Source organism: Apium graveolens, chromosome 4, assembly GCF_009905375.1.
Source record: "Apium graveolens cultivar Ventura chromosome 4, ASM990537v1, whole genome shotgun sequence".
Classification (NCBI taxonomy): Eukaryota; Viridiplantae; Streptophyta; class Magnoliopsida; order Apiales; family Apiaceae; genus Apium; species Apium graveolens.
Genome location: NC_133650.1, coordinates 257,764,597 through 257,781,994, shown reverse-complemented (window position 1 = coordinate 257,781,994; position 17,398 = coordinate 257,764,597). Strand labels below are relative to the sequence as shown.

The window sequence follows — 17,398 nt, the reverse complement described above, 5'->3', positions numbered from 1 at the left end:
AAACTTTTACACTGTTCACATAAAACTCAAAGAGAAGTACAAATTGACTTAAAAGGAAATTTCTTAATGATAAAATTTCCGAAGACGACTGGCGTTCCAGGTGTTTTTAATTGCTTCGCTGACTAGTGTTTCTAGTTTGTATGTTCCTGGGCAAACAACTTCGATCACCTTGTACGGCCCTTCCCAATTCGGCTGAAGCTTCCCTTGTTTTGCTGGCATGGAAGCAGCCAGCTCTCTCAGGATTAGGTCTCCTACTCTGAACGACCTCTTCTTAATGTCGGAGTCATAGTTCTGGGCTTCCCGTAGCAAATATTTCATGTTCCTTTGGTGGGCAACCTCTCTTTCTTCTTCTAATAAGTCCACGTTCGCTCTTAGACCAAAGTTATTAGTTTTCACATTGTAGACATCAGTTCGGTACAACTCCAAGCCTACTTCGACTGAAATTAGGGCTTTCGTCCCGTAGGCCATCCTGAAAGGAGTTTCCCCTGTTGAAGACCTAGGGTCGTTCGGAAAGCCCACAAGATCCAAGGGAGCTCTTCAGACCACCTTCCTTTAGCTTCACCCAACCTCTTCTTTATCCCTTGAAAGATTATTTTGTTTGCCGCTTTGATTGCCCCATTCCCTTGCGGGTAGGGGACTGAACTGAATCTTTGTTAGATCCCGTAGTGGTGTAGAAACCTTCAGAACTTATTTCCAACAAACTGAGTCCCATTATCAGAGATGCAAATCTTCAGATCCCAAATTGGAATAATATACTCCAGGAAGAACTTCTTGGCTGCTTCCTCGGTTATAGCCAATAATGGTCGTGCTTCGACCCACTTGGTCATGTAGTCGATGGCAATTGTGCAGTATTTTGCTTGTTTCATGCTGGTTGGGAGAATTCCAACTATGTCAACAGCCCACATGGGGAACAGAATAGGGATGAGGACATAAGTTATTTCTTCAAGAGGTTGCTTCGGAACCGTGGCGAACAACTGACATCGTACGCACCTCTTAGCGTATTCACTGGCATCGACTTTTAAAGTTGGCCAAAAGAATCCTTGATGAAGGATTTTGAAGGCGATGGACCGATAGCCAAATGCTCTCCGCAAATTCCTTCATGTACCGCTTCAAGAGTTTGATGTTGTTCTTCAACATTTAAGCATCTGAGGAGGGGCTGGCTGACAGACCGGTGATACATTCTTCCATTAATGATAGTGTAGCTCGATACTCTATATTTTACCTTTAGTGCTTCCCTTCGGTCTGGAGGTAGGATACCTTTCTCCAGAAAGTTTCTTAGTGGGGTCATCCAATCGGCTCCTTGGTGAATTTCCAGACATTCTTTCTTCTCGATCGAAGACGTCTTGGCTTCGATGAGGTAGATATAACCAGTTAGGCTCTGCGTCTCAGCCGAAGCTAGCCTAGAGAGGGCGTCTGCCTGACCATTGTTCTCCCTGCCAAATTGACTTAACTCAAAAGTTTCAAATGATAGAGAAGCATCTTTTACCTTAATGGCGTAAGCCTTTGTCCGAGGATCCCTTTGCTCGTATTCTCCCGAGAAGTTCTTTACTATCAGCATACAATCGCTGAAGGCTCTCAGATGCTTCGTCTAAAGGCTTCGGGCCAACTCCATTCCTGCAAGGAGGGCTTTGTATTCTTCTTAATTATTTGTCAGAGGAAATTCAAATCTTATAGCCTCGCATATCTCAAACCCTTCGAGAATGGAAAGTATTAAGCCAACCCCACATTTTTTCTCTGCGACCGATCTGTCTATAAAGAGTTTCCATTTCCCGGGGGTCCAAATGAGCTGTTCATCTGGGGTGAGATCCTGCAGCCTCGAAAACGTGCATTCGACCACAAAGTCGGCGAAGACTTGAGCCTCAATCACCGTTTTGGGGATGTATTCGAGATCGAACTCCCCAAGTTCGATGGACCAGGCTACCACTCTTCCCGAAGCTTCGGGTCTTGTCAAAATCTTTTTCAAAGGCTGACTGGTGACAACTTAAATCGTTCGGCTTTGGAAGTAATGTCGCAATTTGCGGGAGGCCATAACCAGCCCATATGCGAATTTTTCAGCATTGGGGTATCTTGTTTCTGCATCCTTTAGGACGTGAGACACATAGAACACAAGATGTTGATTGCCTTCATGATTTTTTACAAGAACTGTCCCTAGCGATCTGTCGGACACAGCCAGGTAAAGCTGAAGCATTTGCTTCGGATCAGGCCTCATTAAGAGTGGTGCCTTAGTGAGGTATTCTTTCACTTCTTGGAATGCCTACTGACATTCAGGCCCCCATTCAAAATTCTTTGACCCCTTAAGTACGGCGAAGAAAGGGAGTGCCTTTTCGGCTGATCTGAAGATGAAGCGTCGAAGGGCGGCGAGTCGGCCGGTCAGTTTTTGGATATCCCTGATGCATTTAGGGGCCTCTATGTTAATGACTGCTTCGATCTTCTCAGGGTTCGCCTCTATCCCACGGGCGCTAACCATATAACCCTGGAATTTATCGCTGGATACTCCGAAAGTACATTTGTTCAGATTGATCCTCATATTGTTTCTTTGGAGCGTCTCGAAGCATTCTTTCAAGTCTTCAACATGGTCTTGGAACAGTGACCTTACAATCATGTCGTCCACATAGGCTTCCATATTCCGACCGATCTGTTCCTTAAATAATTTGTTCACCATTCGTTGGAATGTGGCTCCAACGTTTTTTAGTCTGAAAGGCATCTTAATATAGGCATAGGTCCCTTTCGGAGTTATAAACGCTATCTTGGGCACATCCTTATATTCATGGCAATTTGATGATATCCCGAAAAAGCATCCAGAAAACTAAAACGCTATCTTGGGCACATCTTTATATTCATGGCAATTTGATGATATCCCGAAAAAGCATCCAGAAAACTAAGTACCTGGTAACCAGCCGTTCTGTCTATCAGTTGATCGATGCTAAGCAGGGGGTAGTGGTCCTTCGGACATACCTTATTAAGGTCCGTGTAGTCCACACACATCCTCCACTTCTCGTTTGATTTTTTGACAACCATCACGTAGGCTAACCAGTCTGGGTATTCAATTTTCTCTATGAATTTGACCTCCAACAGTTTTTCTACTTCGGCCTCTATTACCTTCTGTCATTCGACTGCAAATTTCCTCTTCTTCTATTTTACTGGTTTGGCCTCGGGCTGCACGTTCAAGCAGTGCTTAGCCGTCTTGGGATCCAAACCAGGCATGTCTTCCGGCCCCCAGGCAAACATATCATGGTACCGCCGAATCACAGTGATCACTTTTTCCTTCAGATATGGCTCCATGTTTTTCCCAATCCGAACCATTTTTCCCGAATGGCCAGTGTACAGCTCTACTTCTTCGATCGCTGCCACGGGTTCGGCGATCGGACTTAAAAGATCGGCCCCAAACTTTTCTAACTCAATATTCAGTATTTCTCTGCTTCCACTGGGCTCTGCCTCGACCCTTTTCCTCTTTCTGGTTTCCTCCGGCTTCTCATATTCCTGATCTTTCTCTAGGTCTTCCAACATTATAATTCGGGTAGTTTTTTTATCGCCCCTCATTTCTCCTACCCCTTTCTCGGTTGGGAACTTGAGTTTGAGGGTGAGGTATAGATTCCACCGCATCAAAGGTTGACAGGAATGGTCTCCCAAAAATGGTGTTGTATGGGCTTTCAATCCGAACAACGTAGAACTTCACCGGCTTTTCCACATTATATGGTAATTTTCCTAGTAGGACGGGAAGGGTGATTGTTCCCTCAAACTGTATGGGGTGTCCTCCGAGGGCGTAAAGAGGAGCTTCGTTGTAGGGTTCCAACTGTTCTCCAGCCATGTTCATCTTATAGTAGGTCTTGTGAAATAGTATGTTATCCAAACTTCCAGTGTCCACCATCACCTTCCAAATTTTATTCTGCCCAATGATAGGGGTAATGATGAGAGGGTCTTCGTGCGGGCGAATGATGTCCTCGTAATCCTCAGTGCTGAAGGTCATTGGCATGTGGGGCTTCAACTGGATGAACTGATAGAGATTGTACACTTGTCGGGCATATCTTTTCTTTGCTGTCTTCCTATCCTTGTCTAGAATACTGCCCCAGATATAGTCTTTACTTCACCCCTTATCCTCTCTCTTCGCTCCGGCTCTTCGGCTTCTACTTCTTCCTGGTTTTCCTTTGGCCCCAGTCTGTCCCTCAGATCTCAGACGAACTGATTAAGTTCGCCTTCTTTGATCATTCTCTCCATCAGCTTTTTGAGGTGGTAGCATTCATCAGTATTATGCCCTTTGTCCTTGTGATAATCGCAGTATTTGTCAGGGTTCTTCTTATAATTTGGGACCTTCATCTTGGCAGGCCGAACAAACCCAGGCTTGCCCTTGATCTCATGGAGAATCTTCGAGATTGAAGCATTTAGAGGGGTGAATACGACCAAATCTCTATCCCGGCGTCGTTCGGACTCACAATCCGTCTCCTTTCTCCCTTCTTTCTTACCATCCCTTTTGTCAGAACCTGATCTTGAGCTTTCGTATCTGTCAGATCGCTTCGATCGGTCATCCCTTTGGGAGTCCTTATATCCCCCAGTACTTTCCATTTTTCGGCGAATGTTCTCTCCCCTCACATATATCTCATTTAGGGACTTGGGGGAAAAATTGTAAAGAGATGAGCAAAGCTTTTTACCTTTATAGGGGTCTAGCCCCGCCGTTAAGAAGCCCATTGCTTTGACCTTGTCTATATTAGTGACCATTCTAGCTTCTTCCTTGAACCGAGCCAGATAATCCCCCAGCTCTTCGTTCACCCTTTGTCTGCAGTGGACCAGGGCTTCAGTATCCTTCGCCTTCCGGCACAAGTGCAAATAATACTTCAGAAACTTTCTTTTCAACTGTTCGTAAGACCCGATAGACCCGGCCTTGAGGGATTTGTACCACATCGAGGCTGATCCCTTTAGATAGGTCTTGAACATTTTACACAGCATGATATCATTGTGCCCCATTCCAATCATCAACAACTCATATTTCTCGCAATAGTCCTCGGGGTCTCCCTTTCCATTAAACTCACTCATTTTTGGAAACTGCCTTTCCTCGCCGAGAGGAGGTCGATACTGTTCAATTTCTTCCATCACGATCGGCTCTCGGTCGACCCTTCTATCACCGCACATGGCCTTTTCTAGGCGTGTTAGCCTGATTTGGGACTCGTCGGGCTCTTCGTCTGAATCAGATGAAAAGGGTTGCTTTGTCTTCTTTCTTTGGGGATGCGAATCAGAGTCAGACTCGTCTTCTTCATCATGCACCCTACGATCTTTCCTGTGTTTAGTCTTTCTTTTCGGCTCATCGGCCTTCAATGCCTCACGCAATGCTTTTTCTTGAAGCTCAATTTCTTCTCTTTGCATCTGTAGGGCTTTTAGCCGTAACGCATCAGCCTCTCTTCACTTTGCGCGGGCCTCCGCCTCCTTCTCTGCTTGGTCATCTTTGGCCTTGCCCTTCTCCGCAGCTAGGTTTTCTGCTCGGATCTTTAGGAGCAAGGCTTCTTCCTCCAGAGTTAGCGTGATGACTCCATCGGCGTCCACTAGGGTGGACTGCTGCCCCACATCGTGTGGGGTAAAACCTGGTGGTGGTGAATGCTCATGAATTATGTTTGTCATTGTCTCAATATCTCTTGTGATTCTCGTATTTTCCACTGACGGCGCCAAATGTTAAGCCCAGATTCCTTCAGAAGGATGAACATGCTTCGGCCTCTGTGAATATGCCTTCGGTTGTGCCTTGAAAAAGAAGAGAATGCGATGGATTGTTCCCTCGATTCACCTCCGGTGTGAGAATAAGAATCTGGTTGTAAAGTGGGTAAAGAGATACAAGAAAGTAGAGTGTTTTGAGAGAATGAGTATATCATTATTTCTTACTTTTCAAGGGATTTTATACCCATTTCTGCCATTAATGTTCTTCCGTTACTCATTATTAAGGAGGGAGTGAAAAGGGGGCGTTACGCCTCTTTGTTTCCAACGGTTAAAAGACGAAGTGGGCCACAGCCTGTGACATTCCGTGGGCCTTCGGCTCATAGGCCTGGTGGACCTTTGGCCCAATAGGGCAATTGTCAGATGGGCCTTCGTTCAGTGGGCCGTATTGGGCCCATAGCCAACACCTATACTCCTCGTCCTCGGCTAAGAAGCAAGAACACGAGCGCGGTAATACAAGAATTCGACATATTTATTAATACATGATATGGGGATTCAGATTCAGGGAACTCAGCATGTATAAATATAAAAATTCATATATATAAAATATAAGAAACGGCTTTATGCAGAAACAAAACGACTTGATGGTTACTCAATAACTTACATCACAGAACTGAATTTTTAAAATATTCATAAAACCCAATATCAAAGAAGTAAAATTTGACGGAGTCAAAATCGAAGATTGCGGTACAAAATAGTATTTAAACACCTCAATTGCATGTAATTGTCATAATTTAAATTATTGTCGAGACAAGTATGGGAGTTAACCTAAAGATGGACAAAACACCAAAATAGTCTTGTTATGTCTCCCTTGCATAATTAGACGTAAAATAATTACAAATTGACAAAATTAAAATCAGTTAAATATGGGCTTGGAAGTTCGAATGTAATTATGTATCAACATGTATGTTAAGTAATTAACAAAGTATTGGTGCAGTGATTGAGTTCGTATTCCCGTATGATATGTGTTCGTGTGTGATTAATTATGAAAAATTATGTGACGTAAAACTATTCAATTTATGTATAACAGTTGAATACAATACACGATGATCTTGAGGTTACTCTTGGTGATGATATACATCAATGAAGATAATTAGAAAGAGTTCACCTCATGTGTTCATGCAATGAAATTTAAAACCCAACCGACTTAATATTTCAACGTAGTTTTAATTATGAGCCCTTGCTCTAATATTTTATCCGTTGCCGCCATTGTGGCTAGGCTTGTATCGTACTAAAGACCGATGTATTGCCGAATAGAAAAATACGAAAACAAATGTCCTAACCACTCCAACAAACCATTGGCCCAAATCTTAATTTTTATTTCCGTGCAAGGCATGAATATCCAATGTACGATGTGCACCAATCATAGGATCCTTTCCTGTGTGTCGAAAAGAATTTTATCTATTATACTATTTATACAAATCTATATTTAAAGCTAGAATATGAACATTTGTATCATGTTTAAGCTAACTAGATTATTAGGAAGTCAATGGATACCTTATGAAACTAAACTATACTACAAAAGTCGAAATTTTGTAAAGATTTTAATTAGAATCAAGGATAATTTATAGCTATCTCTCGTCTCAGCAAATAATAATTTTGTTAACATGTATAATATTATTATTATTAAATAATTTTATTATTATAATAATTCTCTTATTAGGATGTTTTTCTTTATTATTATTTGATTACTTTTCTATTGTAATCAATAACAAGTTATATTATAATAAAAAAAATCCTATTTTTAACCTTTCTCTCCATATTTTATCATGATATCAGAGCTGTTTTAGGAAGGGACCCGAGTTCGATTCCTCTCACCCCCATTTATTTAATTTAAATATTTGTTATTGGTATGAGTATTGATATTAGTTATATTTGTTGTTATCCATCGTAGTGAAATATATCGTACGATTGAGGGAGAGTGTTAAACAGTATAAGATCTTGTTCGGACCTTCATCTACAACCTTAAGGTTTTAGAGCGACTGTTACTTAACATGGTATCTGCTCAGCTGGGTTGGCTCGATCCAAAATTGGTTGACGGAGAATCGATCACAGTGGCTAACAGTTTAAAGCATGTGTTTTAATTATTGTTTTTTCTCGTGTTCTTTCCCAAATTGGTTTTTGGGATAATTTTGAGTTTTCATCGCGATTGATTTTTTTACTCCACGTTTTCTTTGTTTCGAATTGGTTGGATTTCTCTAGGAAAATAAAATTTATTTTGGTTGAAGTTTTATCTACTAGTCTTGGTTGGAACTCTCACACACACTCTATGTCTCTCTTTGATGATATTGGGCTCATTGACAATATTGTTTTTTTATTTACTTTCATTCTATATCATCTTCCTTTCCCTTTCTCGTGTTGATAATGTGGCTAACTCTAGGCACATTTGTATACCTTCACCGTCTTATATTTATCGTCTGGTATTTTAGGCACATTGGCTCTACGATGTTTTGTTTCAATTTATTTGGTGCTCTACGACACATCGGCACTTCGCGACATTATTTTAGTTTATTTGGTACTCTAGGCACATTGACCCTTCGAGGAATTGTTTTAGTTTGTTTGGTGCTCTAGGTACATTGACCCTTCGCCGGATTAATTTAGTTTATTTGGTACTTTAGGCACATTATTTTAGTTTATCAGGTGATCTAGGCACACTGACCCTTTGCATGATTTGATTTTGGTGTTGGTTTGATGATGGAATTGAATATAGTTTTGCTGGTTATATTTGGATAAAGTTTATTGGTTTGATTTCAATTCGGCTTAAATTCAATTCTTGTTTTAGATTAGATTTGGAGTTGGTTTGGATGGGTTATTGGGTTTGGTTTTAGATTTGAATTCAGTTTTTAGATTTGGAGTTGCTTTGAATTCTCTTAAAAGCTTTCTTATGTTTTAGATTCGTAACTCTATTCCTGGATTTGCTTGGATACTTTTCTTTTCTCTGTTGCAGTTTTGGATTGTTTGGTTACGTGGCTCCGTTTTTTATTTGGCAAACTCTCGATCACCATCGTGAGTTTGAGGGGGATGTTAACATATATAATATTATTGTTATTTGATAATTTCGTATTATAAATAGTTTTCTTGTTAGTATGTTTTCTTTTATTATTAGTTGGTTGCTTTTCTATTTTAATCAAGAACAAGTTATTTTAAAATAAAATCCTATTTTTATCGTTTCTCTCCATATTTTATCAAATCCGATTTTGTCTAAAACCAGTGATCAAATATAAATCATATTAAAATATAAATTAAAAATTACTGATCAATATAGGTATAATTAGTGATCATTAACTAATTATTTATGACGGTCGCGTCCATTTTTGAGTGATTAGTATTATGTAATTTAATTATTTTAAAAATTTAGTGATTATATATGGGTAATTTATTGATGGGCGATGATCACTAAATTGTTAGTATACAATTTTATTTTTGTATTTAGTGATTTTTAGGAGATAAATTAGTGATTTAAAATTCTAACTTCTATTTTAATATTAATTTTCTATTACTTAAAATATATATTATTGTTTCATATAGAAAATATTAAAATAATCAAATAAGTTGGGAGTTAAAGATGGTTTAAATTAAATAATTATATACATTTTAACAAGAATATATCGCTTCCTAAAATATTTATATTATAGTTGTGGTAGGTTTTAAATAAGAAAGGAACTAAAAAATTAAATTAAATAAGCGTTAAAGATGTGTTACATCTTTCTTCGGGCCAAATAGTAAAAAATATATTATAAAGTCTGTTATGGATAAAAACGTGAATGTATTTATTACGCGTATTTAATGCTAATGTTTAGCTTCGTGCTTTAATAATGACTGCACTTATGTTCAAGACTAATTCGGTCCTCCTAAAATGCCTACGTATCTTTGTATAGTAGAGAATCAATCCAAAACGTAATTCTTGGTGATACTTGCCCTCGGGGCTATGACGGCAAGGGTTCACCAAGGACGTGGTGACTTCTATGTCCTTCCAGGACTAAGTCCAAAACATCGTTCTAGGTAATGGCCTCATGGCTTGTATGATACCTTCTTGGCTTTGTGACGTGTGGAGCTCTTGTCCAAAACACTCTCTTTATATTGAGAGGGTAAAACCCTTTATATAGACGTTGCGTGTTTAGGAATTAGGATATAATTTGGAGACTTGTTGAGCAAGTCTTCACCTCTGATTGGACTTTGGAGTCCTAGAAAGTAGGAATTACTCTCCTTCTGAATTTAATTAGGTTGCTTGGAGACTACTTCTTGTAGAAGTAGTTACTTATTTGAATACATTTATTGGGCTGTTTAATTAGCCCCTTTATTAGTCAAACAATTAATAAATAATCAACAGTTTGGGCCTCATCGGTTGGGCTTTTCCCTTTGACAAAATCAGGTATAATTAATGCGATATTAATTCCGCAATTAGGGTTATTTTTATTCCCTATCATTTGCCCCCAACTTCTAAGAAACATACTTGAAGTTTCGTAAAAGTTAAGTTATTTCATGCCCTTCCAGGGTATCGCTTTTAGCATAAAGTATGGAGCTACCTACACATTTACAACGATTTTCCTTATTCGAGGCTTCAAGATACTTTCGTAATTTTTCATATTCATTTTTGTACATAATCCTATTATTAGGAATTTTTTGGTATTTTCTCTTAATTTTTGGGAATTATCTCGTACCCACAGGTATTTTTCAATTTCCCCTAATTATTTTAAGGATTTTTCCTTACCTCCAGGCATTTTCCTTAAATTTTAGGAATTTTTCTCTAGCGTCAGATAATTTTTCATAATTTTTTAAGAATTTTTCATACCTCCGGGTATTTTTCTAATTTTTTTCCTAATATTTTAGAAATTTTTCCGTACCTCTAGGTATTTTTCGTAATTTTTCCTAATATTTTAGATTTTTTTCCGTACCTCCGGGTATTTTTCGTAATTTTTCCTAATAATTTAGATACTGTTTCGTACCTCTGGGTATTTTTCGTAACTTTTCCTTATATTTTAAAAGTTTTTCCGTACTTCTAGGTATTTTTTCGTAATTTTTTCTAATTTTTTATGAATTTTTTCGTACCTCCGTGTATTTTTATAAATTTTCTTAATATTTTATGAATTATTTTATACCTCTGGGTATTTTTCGTAATTTTTCTTAATAATTTAAGAGTTTTTTCGTACCTCCGAGTATTTTTCGTAATTTTTGCTAATAATTTAAGAATTTTTTCGTACCTCTGGGTATTTTTCGTAATTTTTCATAATAATTTAGGAATTATTTTATTTATTTTACCCATCGGGGTGGTTTTTATAATTTTGCAGGGACTATTTTTGCAAGATTACAAAGTTCAAGAACTAATTTGCGCTTTTTTTAATTGGAGGGACTGATTTGTCAACTTTTAAACTATAGTGACATGTTCGTAAATTCCGCAAAACATGAGGTACCAAATTGTATTTTGGCAATGCAACCTCCCCAAAATCTCTGGTCGACTTATCACCATTTTTGACTGTCTCGTCGAACTGAATTCGAGCAGCTGCTAGTCTCCCGGGTCGAGCAGAATTATGGGTGAATATTTTTTTTCTTTTTTTTTAAATATTATTAATAAATAATAATATGTAATTATTCAATATTTTTGAATAATATTGGCTCCAAATCAGGAGTGTTCAACGCGGATAAAATTTTAATCGGATAAAATTCGACCCGAATTTTAATATTACTGTCTTTAATAATATTTTTCTTCCTTATATTTATTATTTGAATAATAAATATATTTTTGTAGAGGGGTCTTATGCAACATGATTGAGGAATTCTGACCCGTGTAGACCAGGAATTTGCACCCTTCAGACCAGGAATCCGTACTCTATTTGACGTGAATATTGGTAGAATTTTGACCAGGATGCATTCTGGTCGAATTCGATGAGGATTCTCGTCGGATTATGGGTGATTTAACACTCTGGTCGAATTGATTTTCGATCAGGATACAACCCTCTTCCGACGAGGACTTTCGTCGGATTATAGGTGATTTTAACACTCTGGTCGAATTGAGTTTTGACCAGGAATCCTAACCCCGTACACCTGGAATCTTAGCTCGTTAGATCAGGAATCCTGAATTACGGGCTACAAGCCTTTTAACAGCCATAACTTTTTGCTCGTTGTTCTGATTTGAGCATATAATATACCGAATTGAAGGTTATTCTGAGCTCTAATGCATGATGGAATTTTCAGCTTAGTGCTTGCATTACTTGATCCTTAAATTTAGAGGGAACGTGAACTGTACGAGCCTTTAAATTGTCGGGAACGGGACATATACGAGTCTTCAAATTGAAGGGAACGTGGACTCTACGGGCCTTATATCTAGTTATTCTAACGAGGTGACTTGTCCTACTTAAATACTCATTAGATTAAACCTTAAGGTGTGTCGAGTCTAAGTAACTCATTTTCTTGAGGAGTTTCCAAGTTTGTGGGATCCTTTTTCCAAATATTTTTTAACTAGATACGACCCTTCCAATACATGTATTGGCTTTCCTTTCTGCCCCACTCAGGATGCCTCGACCTATTTGAGGACCATGTCTTCCTATCGAATTAACCTTTCTTTTACCCTCACGTTATAATAGTAATAAGAAATTTGTTTCTAATACTCAATGATCTTGGTGTTGGCTTCATCAAATCTAAAGTATATGTCATGTCTTCCTCGTTCTTCACGGGCTCAAAGACCTCAACCTTTGGAATTGTTTGAGTGATTCCTAACGGCATCACAACATCAGCTTTATCAGCCAGTAAGAATGGAATAACTCCTATCTTTTCTTTGCAAGTGGCATGATGCACCCATTTTAGGTGTAGTAGATCGTCTGCCTAATAATTTCGTGAGTATTCGTCCCTCTTTTAGTCCATCCAAGTTTACTCGACTTTCTACCTCGGCTTGCCCTTTCGTTTATGGATGAGAAATAGTTGTGGAGCAGGATTTACTATCGTTCTTCCCACAATCATTATTGTTGAAATGTCATCCTTCACCCCCACTAGGATTCGTGGAAGTCCAGATTTTCATATCACACTTTTATACGGGAATTCTGTCACTTGCATGTTGGTTATGAAACTAGGGGTTTTAGTCTCAATCCACTCTATGCCAGGATCTATCTCTGGGCAAACATGTGTGTGTTTCGGACATGGATCATATTTTATTCTCATAATATTTGGCATCAACTATCATCTTCAGCCAATAGAACTCCAGTAAGTAATTTTTGAGTGTCACCCTTTCACCCCGGACGTAATCCACGGTTATTCTCATGTACTTCCTTTAAGCCAACTCCATTTTTTGGGCTTTCGGGCATTTCAAGTAAGGAATCACGAACTACTTCTTGTATAAAGTTCTTAAAATAAGATTAAGCTTCAAAGCCTTTTTCAGCATTTTTCATGCTTCCATGGCATCATCGGGTCACCGACTAGTTTGAGCCGAGATTTCCTGGCAACGAGTCCTCGCACATATTAGTGCTATCATCTTTGTATTAGTTTTTAGGTCTTCGATACTTAGAAGTAAAAACTTCCCGTGTAATTATGTATCTTTTGAGCAATGGCCTTTATGCATTCCTCCCTCAGGATGTAGGATTCACTAAATTCAGTCATGGCTTCACATATCTTGTTGTTACCTCATGCTTTGCTTTGAACTCCCCATTTACTTGAAAAATCACCAAAACTGAATCTCCGCAAACTTTTGAGGTTCTTAGTCCTCGGGGTTTTAGCTAAACCAATTCTGGCTACCAAGGCCCCATACAAGTCTTCAGGATCACACACGACTCATTTTTATTTTTGATGATTAATCATAATAGAGAAGTTAATAGTCCTTGAGTGTAATAACTCGAATTTTTGAGACCTTGTAAAACGTTTAAATGAATAGTAACCCTGACGGAAGGGAAAAACTTTTGAGCCCACACTATGTAGTGCATGAGAAAATGAGTTTCGGAGTTGATATTACGATTATACGTACCAAATGAGTGTATGTAAATGCTATTAGTTTTCGAAGAAAACGAACTTTGAAAAACGACCGTATTTACGACTCATCGAGGATTACGAGAATCAAAATATAATTACGAGATTAAAACCCTACGGATTTATATTCAAGTAGGATAATTAAAAGTATAAGGAATGAATACGAAAGAAATTACATCGCGAACCATTTACGAGTAAGTATTACGAAGAACGTTTAAGCAACCGAGCGAACTCGTAAATGATTAAATAAACGTAACGCACTAAATAAAACATGGTAAGAAATTAACCATGGTTACTTCATCAAATAGTGAGCTAATCATAGGATGATCAAGCTAGCTAGCAAATTAGTGTGCTAAGGAAGCTAACCATGTAGTTTAGCTTGTAACCTAGCAAGCTATTAAGATTTGTCCCTAAGATTTGCAACCAAGAATTAACCTAGAATGCTATACTAGGAGAATAAAATCAATTGAAAGATATCATCCCATATTCCTAGAAGCAACCTAGCAAATCAACCAAGCTAAGCAACCAAGAGGAGTATAAATACCCCCTTGATGGTTCCATTCGGCCCTAATGAAAAAGGGAGAGAATTCAAATTCAAAACTCAAAGTTCTAGCTCTTGTAAAATCATCCAATTAATTCTCAAGCCTCCTAGAAATTAAACTAAGGTAAGAAAATTCTTTCATCTCTTTTTATCAAGGTTTGATGGGTGAAATAAAATCAAGAAACTCACTAGTGAATAGTATAAATAGTAACCTCTCTTTGGTTTCTTGATTTCAAATCATACCAAACACTTCCAAGCCTCCACCATCCTCAAGAACATATCTCAATCTTTCAATAAAGATAAAAATCTTTGGCTCAACTTTATTTAAGATTCATTTTTAAGATCCGTTTAGTATGTGGTAGTAAACCTAGTGTAATGTGTGTTATTGATGAAATCTTAATGATTAATTTAAGTAGATTTAAGGTTGGTAGTTGTTGCCTGAAGAACATGATGTTCTTGAGAGGAGTTTGTGTGTTGATGATGATATGATGATTGTTGGTGGTTGTGTTAAGAGTTAGGGCATAAACGAAACCCCGATCGTAAACGTAACTCCATTAAAACCAACGAATCATAACTTTAAGTTTCTGCAGAAAGTCCTGAAGTTGTAAATAAAAACGGTAAACAAAACAAAAAGTACAATAAGTTTTGCTGTAGTTTCATGAAAAATAAACCTTTTTAGGATAGAAAATGTTATAAGGATCGTTTAGGCGCTTGAATCGCTTGATTCCGATTTACGGATCAAAAGTTATGGCCATTTTAATAAAAGTGATTTACGCGACGAAAACTTCTACAAATCACGAATTTTGAAAATGTACAGGATAGACTTAAAAGTGTTCATATATCATGAAATTTTTACAGAGAGTAACATATTGAGTTTCCTAAGTGCCATAAAAATTTCAAGTTAAAATAATGATTTCTAAATTTTATAAAAATATCGGAGCCGAGACCGCGCGAGTAGAAACCGTAAGAAACCATAAGCGGAGCCGACGACGATAATAAGAATGAACCTAAGATACTTAGGAAAATGAAGCGACCATAATGTGAATATAACTTAAAGGAATAATAAGGGTAGTATAAGTTGAGAGGGTGCATAATAAGTAGCACATGAGTGCGAGTCGCCGTAAATTAGAACGGGACCTAACGAAATGAAATGTGTTTATGGTTATAGATTTCCGAACAGAACCTAGAGCATCCTCCACCTCGAGATACCGAGGCAAGTTTACGAACCCAACTCTATTTTTACAGTTGTGTTGTGAAAGGATTTTTTTACTATCATTGCATAAATACCATGCTTGCCATGATACGTAGTTGTTGAAATTTCGCATAATGTAGCGATGTTGTACAATAAAGTATATATCGTGAAATGTTATTTCGCTTTAAAGCGTGACATATTATATAAGACCGAGAGTCGGTCGGGATTTAAGATAAAACCCGAGAATCATTTCGGCGATATTTTAGAACGGTTATAAGTCCAAAGTAGTACGTTTTAAAGGGACTCATCGTCCACTTACGAAACATTAAAACACCTCGAACTTTTATTGAAACGATTTCCCAACGATCATATTCCCTCAAATATATTTTATTATTCGAATAATAAATACTATATACTTATTCCTTATTATGGGAGTAGTATACTCCAATGATTATTTATTTCAAACCCGATTAATCACTATAGATTATTAATTATGGAGACACAAACTAGTTGAGGAATATTGTTTTAATATTCTTTTAGAGAGTAAACTCATTCAAGGTTTAATTATTTATCGATTATAATTATTTATTATTTATTACAGGGTTTATTATTGATTTAAAAATCATAGATCCTGATTTAAAATATACTTTCTGATTTCGGAATATCATTCGAATAATTTCAGATCGTCGGTGAATATTATCCCGACTTATTTAATATTTTGAATATAGTTTCAAGGAGAAACTTTTCCCCCTTATTAATTATCTGTTGATGTTAGGGCGAAAACACGCCCTATTGATAAACGCAAGTATACGCGTTCGCAAGTAATATAGAATACTTTCTAGTTCGTTCCCACAGAGACTCAGACTAATTATGTTCAATTAACACTCACTCACCAATGTATAATTACTTCTCAATGTTAAGACAATAACACTTAGATTTGATTAACTAATTATTAACTACAATTAACTACGAGAATTAAGCACTTAATTGACACTTGAATTAACAATATTAAACACTCATGAGATCACAACTTTATTACTACTTCCTTCAATAGTTATTGTTATTACCCTTAGCATATAACGGTGATGATATTAATCGAACCACACGAAACTGATAAAAGCCAACTTTCATTTTACTAATACCATTCTACCAAACATCCACAATTAAGATAGAAGTTGAATATGCATCAATTATGTTGAGACCCTATATATCTACAGAATTTGACAACATAACGATTTAAGCACAAGTTATTCCTTATGATTACACAAGGCAAGTAAAACGGTTAGAGATACCCACTAATCATGCATACACATACATGAACCTATGCTAGCATGGCAAGTTCTAAACCTCAAGATCCACCGTCGCTTCACAAGAGATTAACACCCTATCTTATATGTTCGCGACGCACATAAGACGAATAAGCACAACCAATACTAGATATCATACAATCATTACACACTAAGGTATTAAACAACTAACTAAAGAATTCCATAGTAAATCCGTTACGACCCCATGATCACGATTAGCCCATGATTGAACTCATCGTCACCATGGGTTCATACGAAAACATGATAATAACACACGAGAATAATAACTAAAACTACTTATATTAAACCAGAGTACGTCACAAGAGTAAATAGGTTCAAAGTAAAGAAAACTAGCATCCAACGTTACAACGAAATAAAGAATCACAAGAAAATATGCTTCCTCTTCACTGCGATGTGCTAAAACGGTCTTCTTCCTTATCTCCTCGCTCCTTGATTAATACTACGATTCAACACTATGTGAAACGTCTCTGAAAACTACTTATATAGGAGTCCCACAAAACCCAGCTATCTCAGAAGTTGGAAGCTTAACAGAATCAGGAGTCTAAAAATAATATTTTAAATTTCCGTCCCTGAGCGGGCGCTCAGCAATCCTGAGCGGGCGCTCAGCTTCCTGAGCGGTCGCTCAGCAGAGCTGAGCGGGCGCTCAGACCCCTTCTGGAAAAAACTCTGTTTTTGCTCCCGTTCTTTGTTACA

General features: G+C 37.6%; 4 protein-coding genes across 4 annotated transcripts; all 4 read right to left on the bottom strand.

The window, feature by feature from the left end:
- Window positions 1-63: 63 nt before the first annotated feature.
- LOC141719546 (uncharacterized) lies at window positions 64-468 on the bottom strand. Its single transcript, XM_074521924.1, has one exon. It carries the CDS (start codon window positions 466-468, stop codon window positions 64-66), a length of 405 nt encoding a protein of 134 aa, XP_074378025.1.
- A 550-nt stretch (window positions 469-1,018) lies between these two features.
- On the bottom strand, window positions 1,019-1,558 carry LOC141719545 (uncharacterized). The gene has a single exon (XM_074521923.1). It carries the CDS (start codon window positions 1,556-1,558, stop codon window positions 1,019-1,021), a length of 540 nt encoding a protein of 179 aa, XP_074378024.1.
- A 1,968-nt stretch (window positions 1,559-3,526) lies between these two features.
- LOC141719544 (uncharacterized) lies at window positions 3,527-3,967 on the bottom strand. The gene has a single exon (XM_074521922.1). The coding sequence runs from the start codon at window positions 3,965-3,967 to the stop codon at window positions 3,527-3,529; it is 441 nt and encodes a 146-aa protein (XP_074378023.1).
- A 203-nt stretch (window positions 3,968-4,170) lies between these two features.
- Window positions 4,171-5,355, bottom strand: LOC141719543 (uncharacterized). The gene has a single exon (XM_074521921.1). The coding sequence runs from the start codon at window positions 5,353-5,355 to the stop codon at window positions 4,171-4,173; it is 1,185 nt and encodes a 394-aa protein (XP_074378022.1).
- Between the last annotated feature and the right edge of the window lie 12,043 nt (window positions 5,356-17,398).

Excerpts from the sequence above, each read along its gene's own strand:
- LOC141719545 (XM_074521923.1), bottom strand. The coding sequence starts at position 1,558 with ATGCTGATAGTAAAGAACTTCTCGGGAGAATACGAGCAAAGGGATCCT.
- LOC141719544 (XM_074521922.1), bottom strand. The coding sequence starts at position 3,967 with ATGACCTTCAGCACTGAGGATTACGAGGACATCATTCGCCCGCACGAA.
- LOC141719546 (XM_074521924.1), bottom strand. The coding sequence starts at position 468 with ATGGCCTACGGGACGAAAGCCCTAATTTCAGTCGAAGTAGGCTTGGAG.
- LOC141719543 (XM_074521921.1), bottom strand. The coding sequence starts at position 5,355 with ATGCAAAGAGAAGAAATTGAGCTTCAAGAAAAAGCATTGCGTGAGGCA.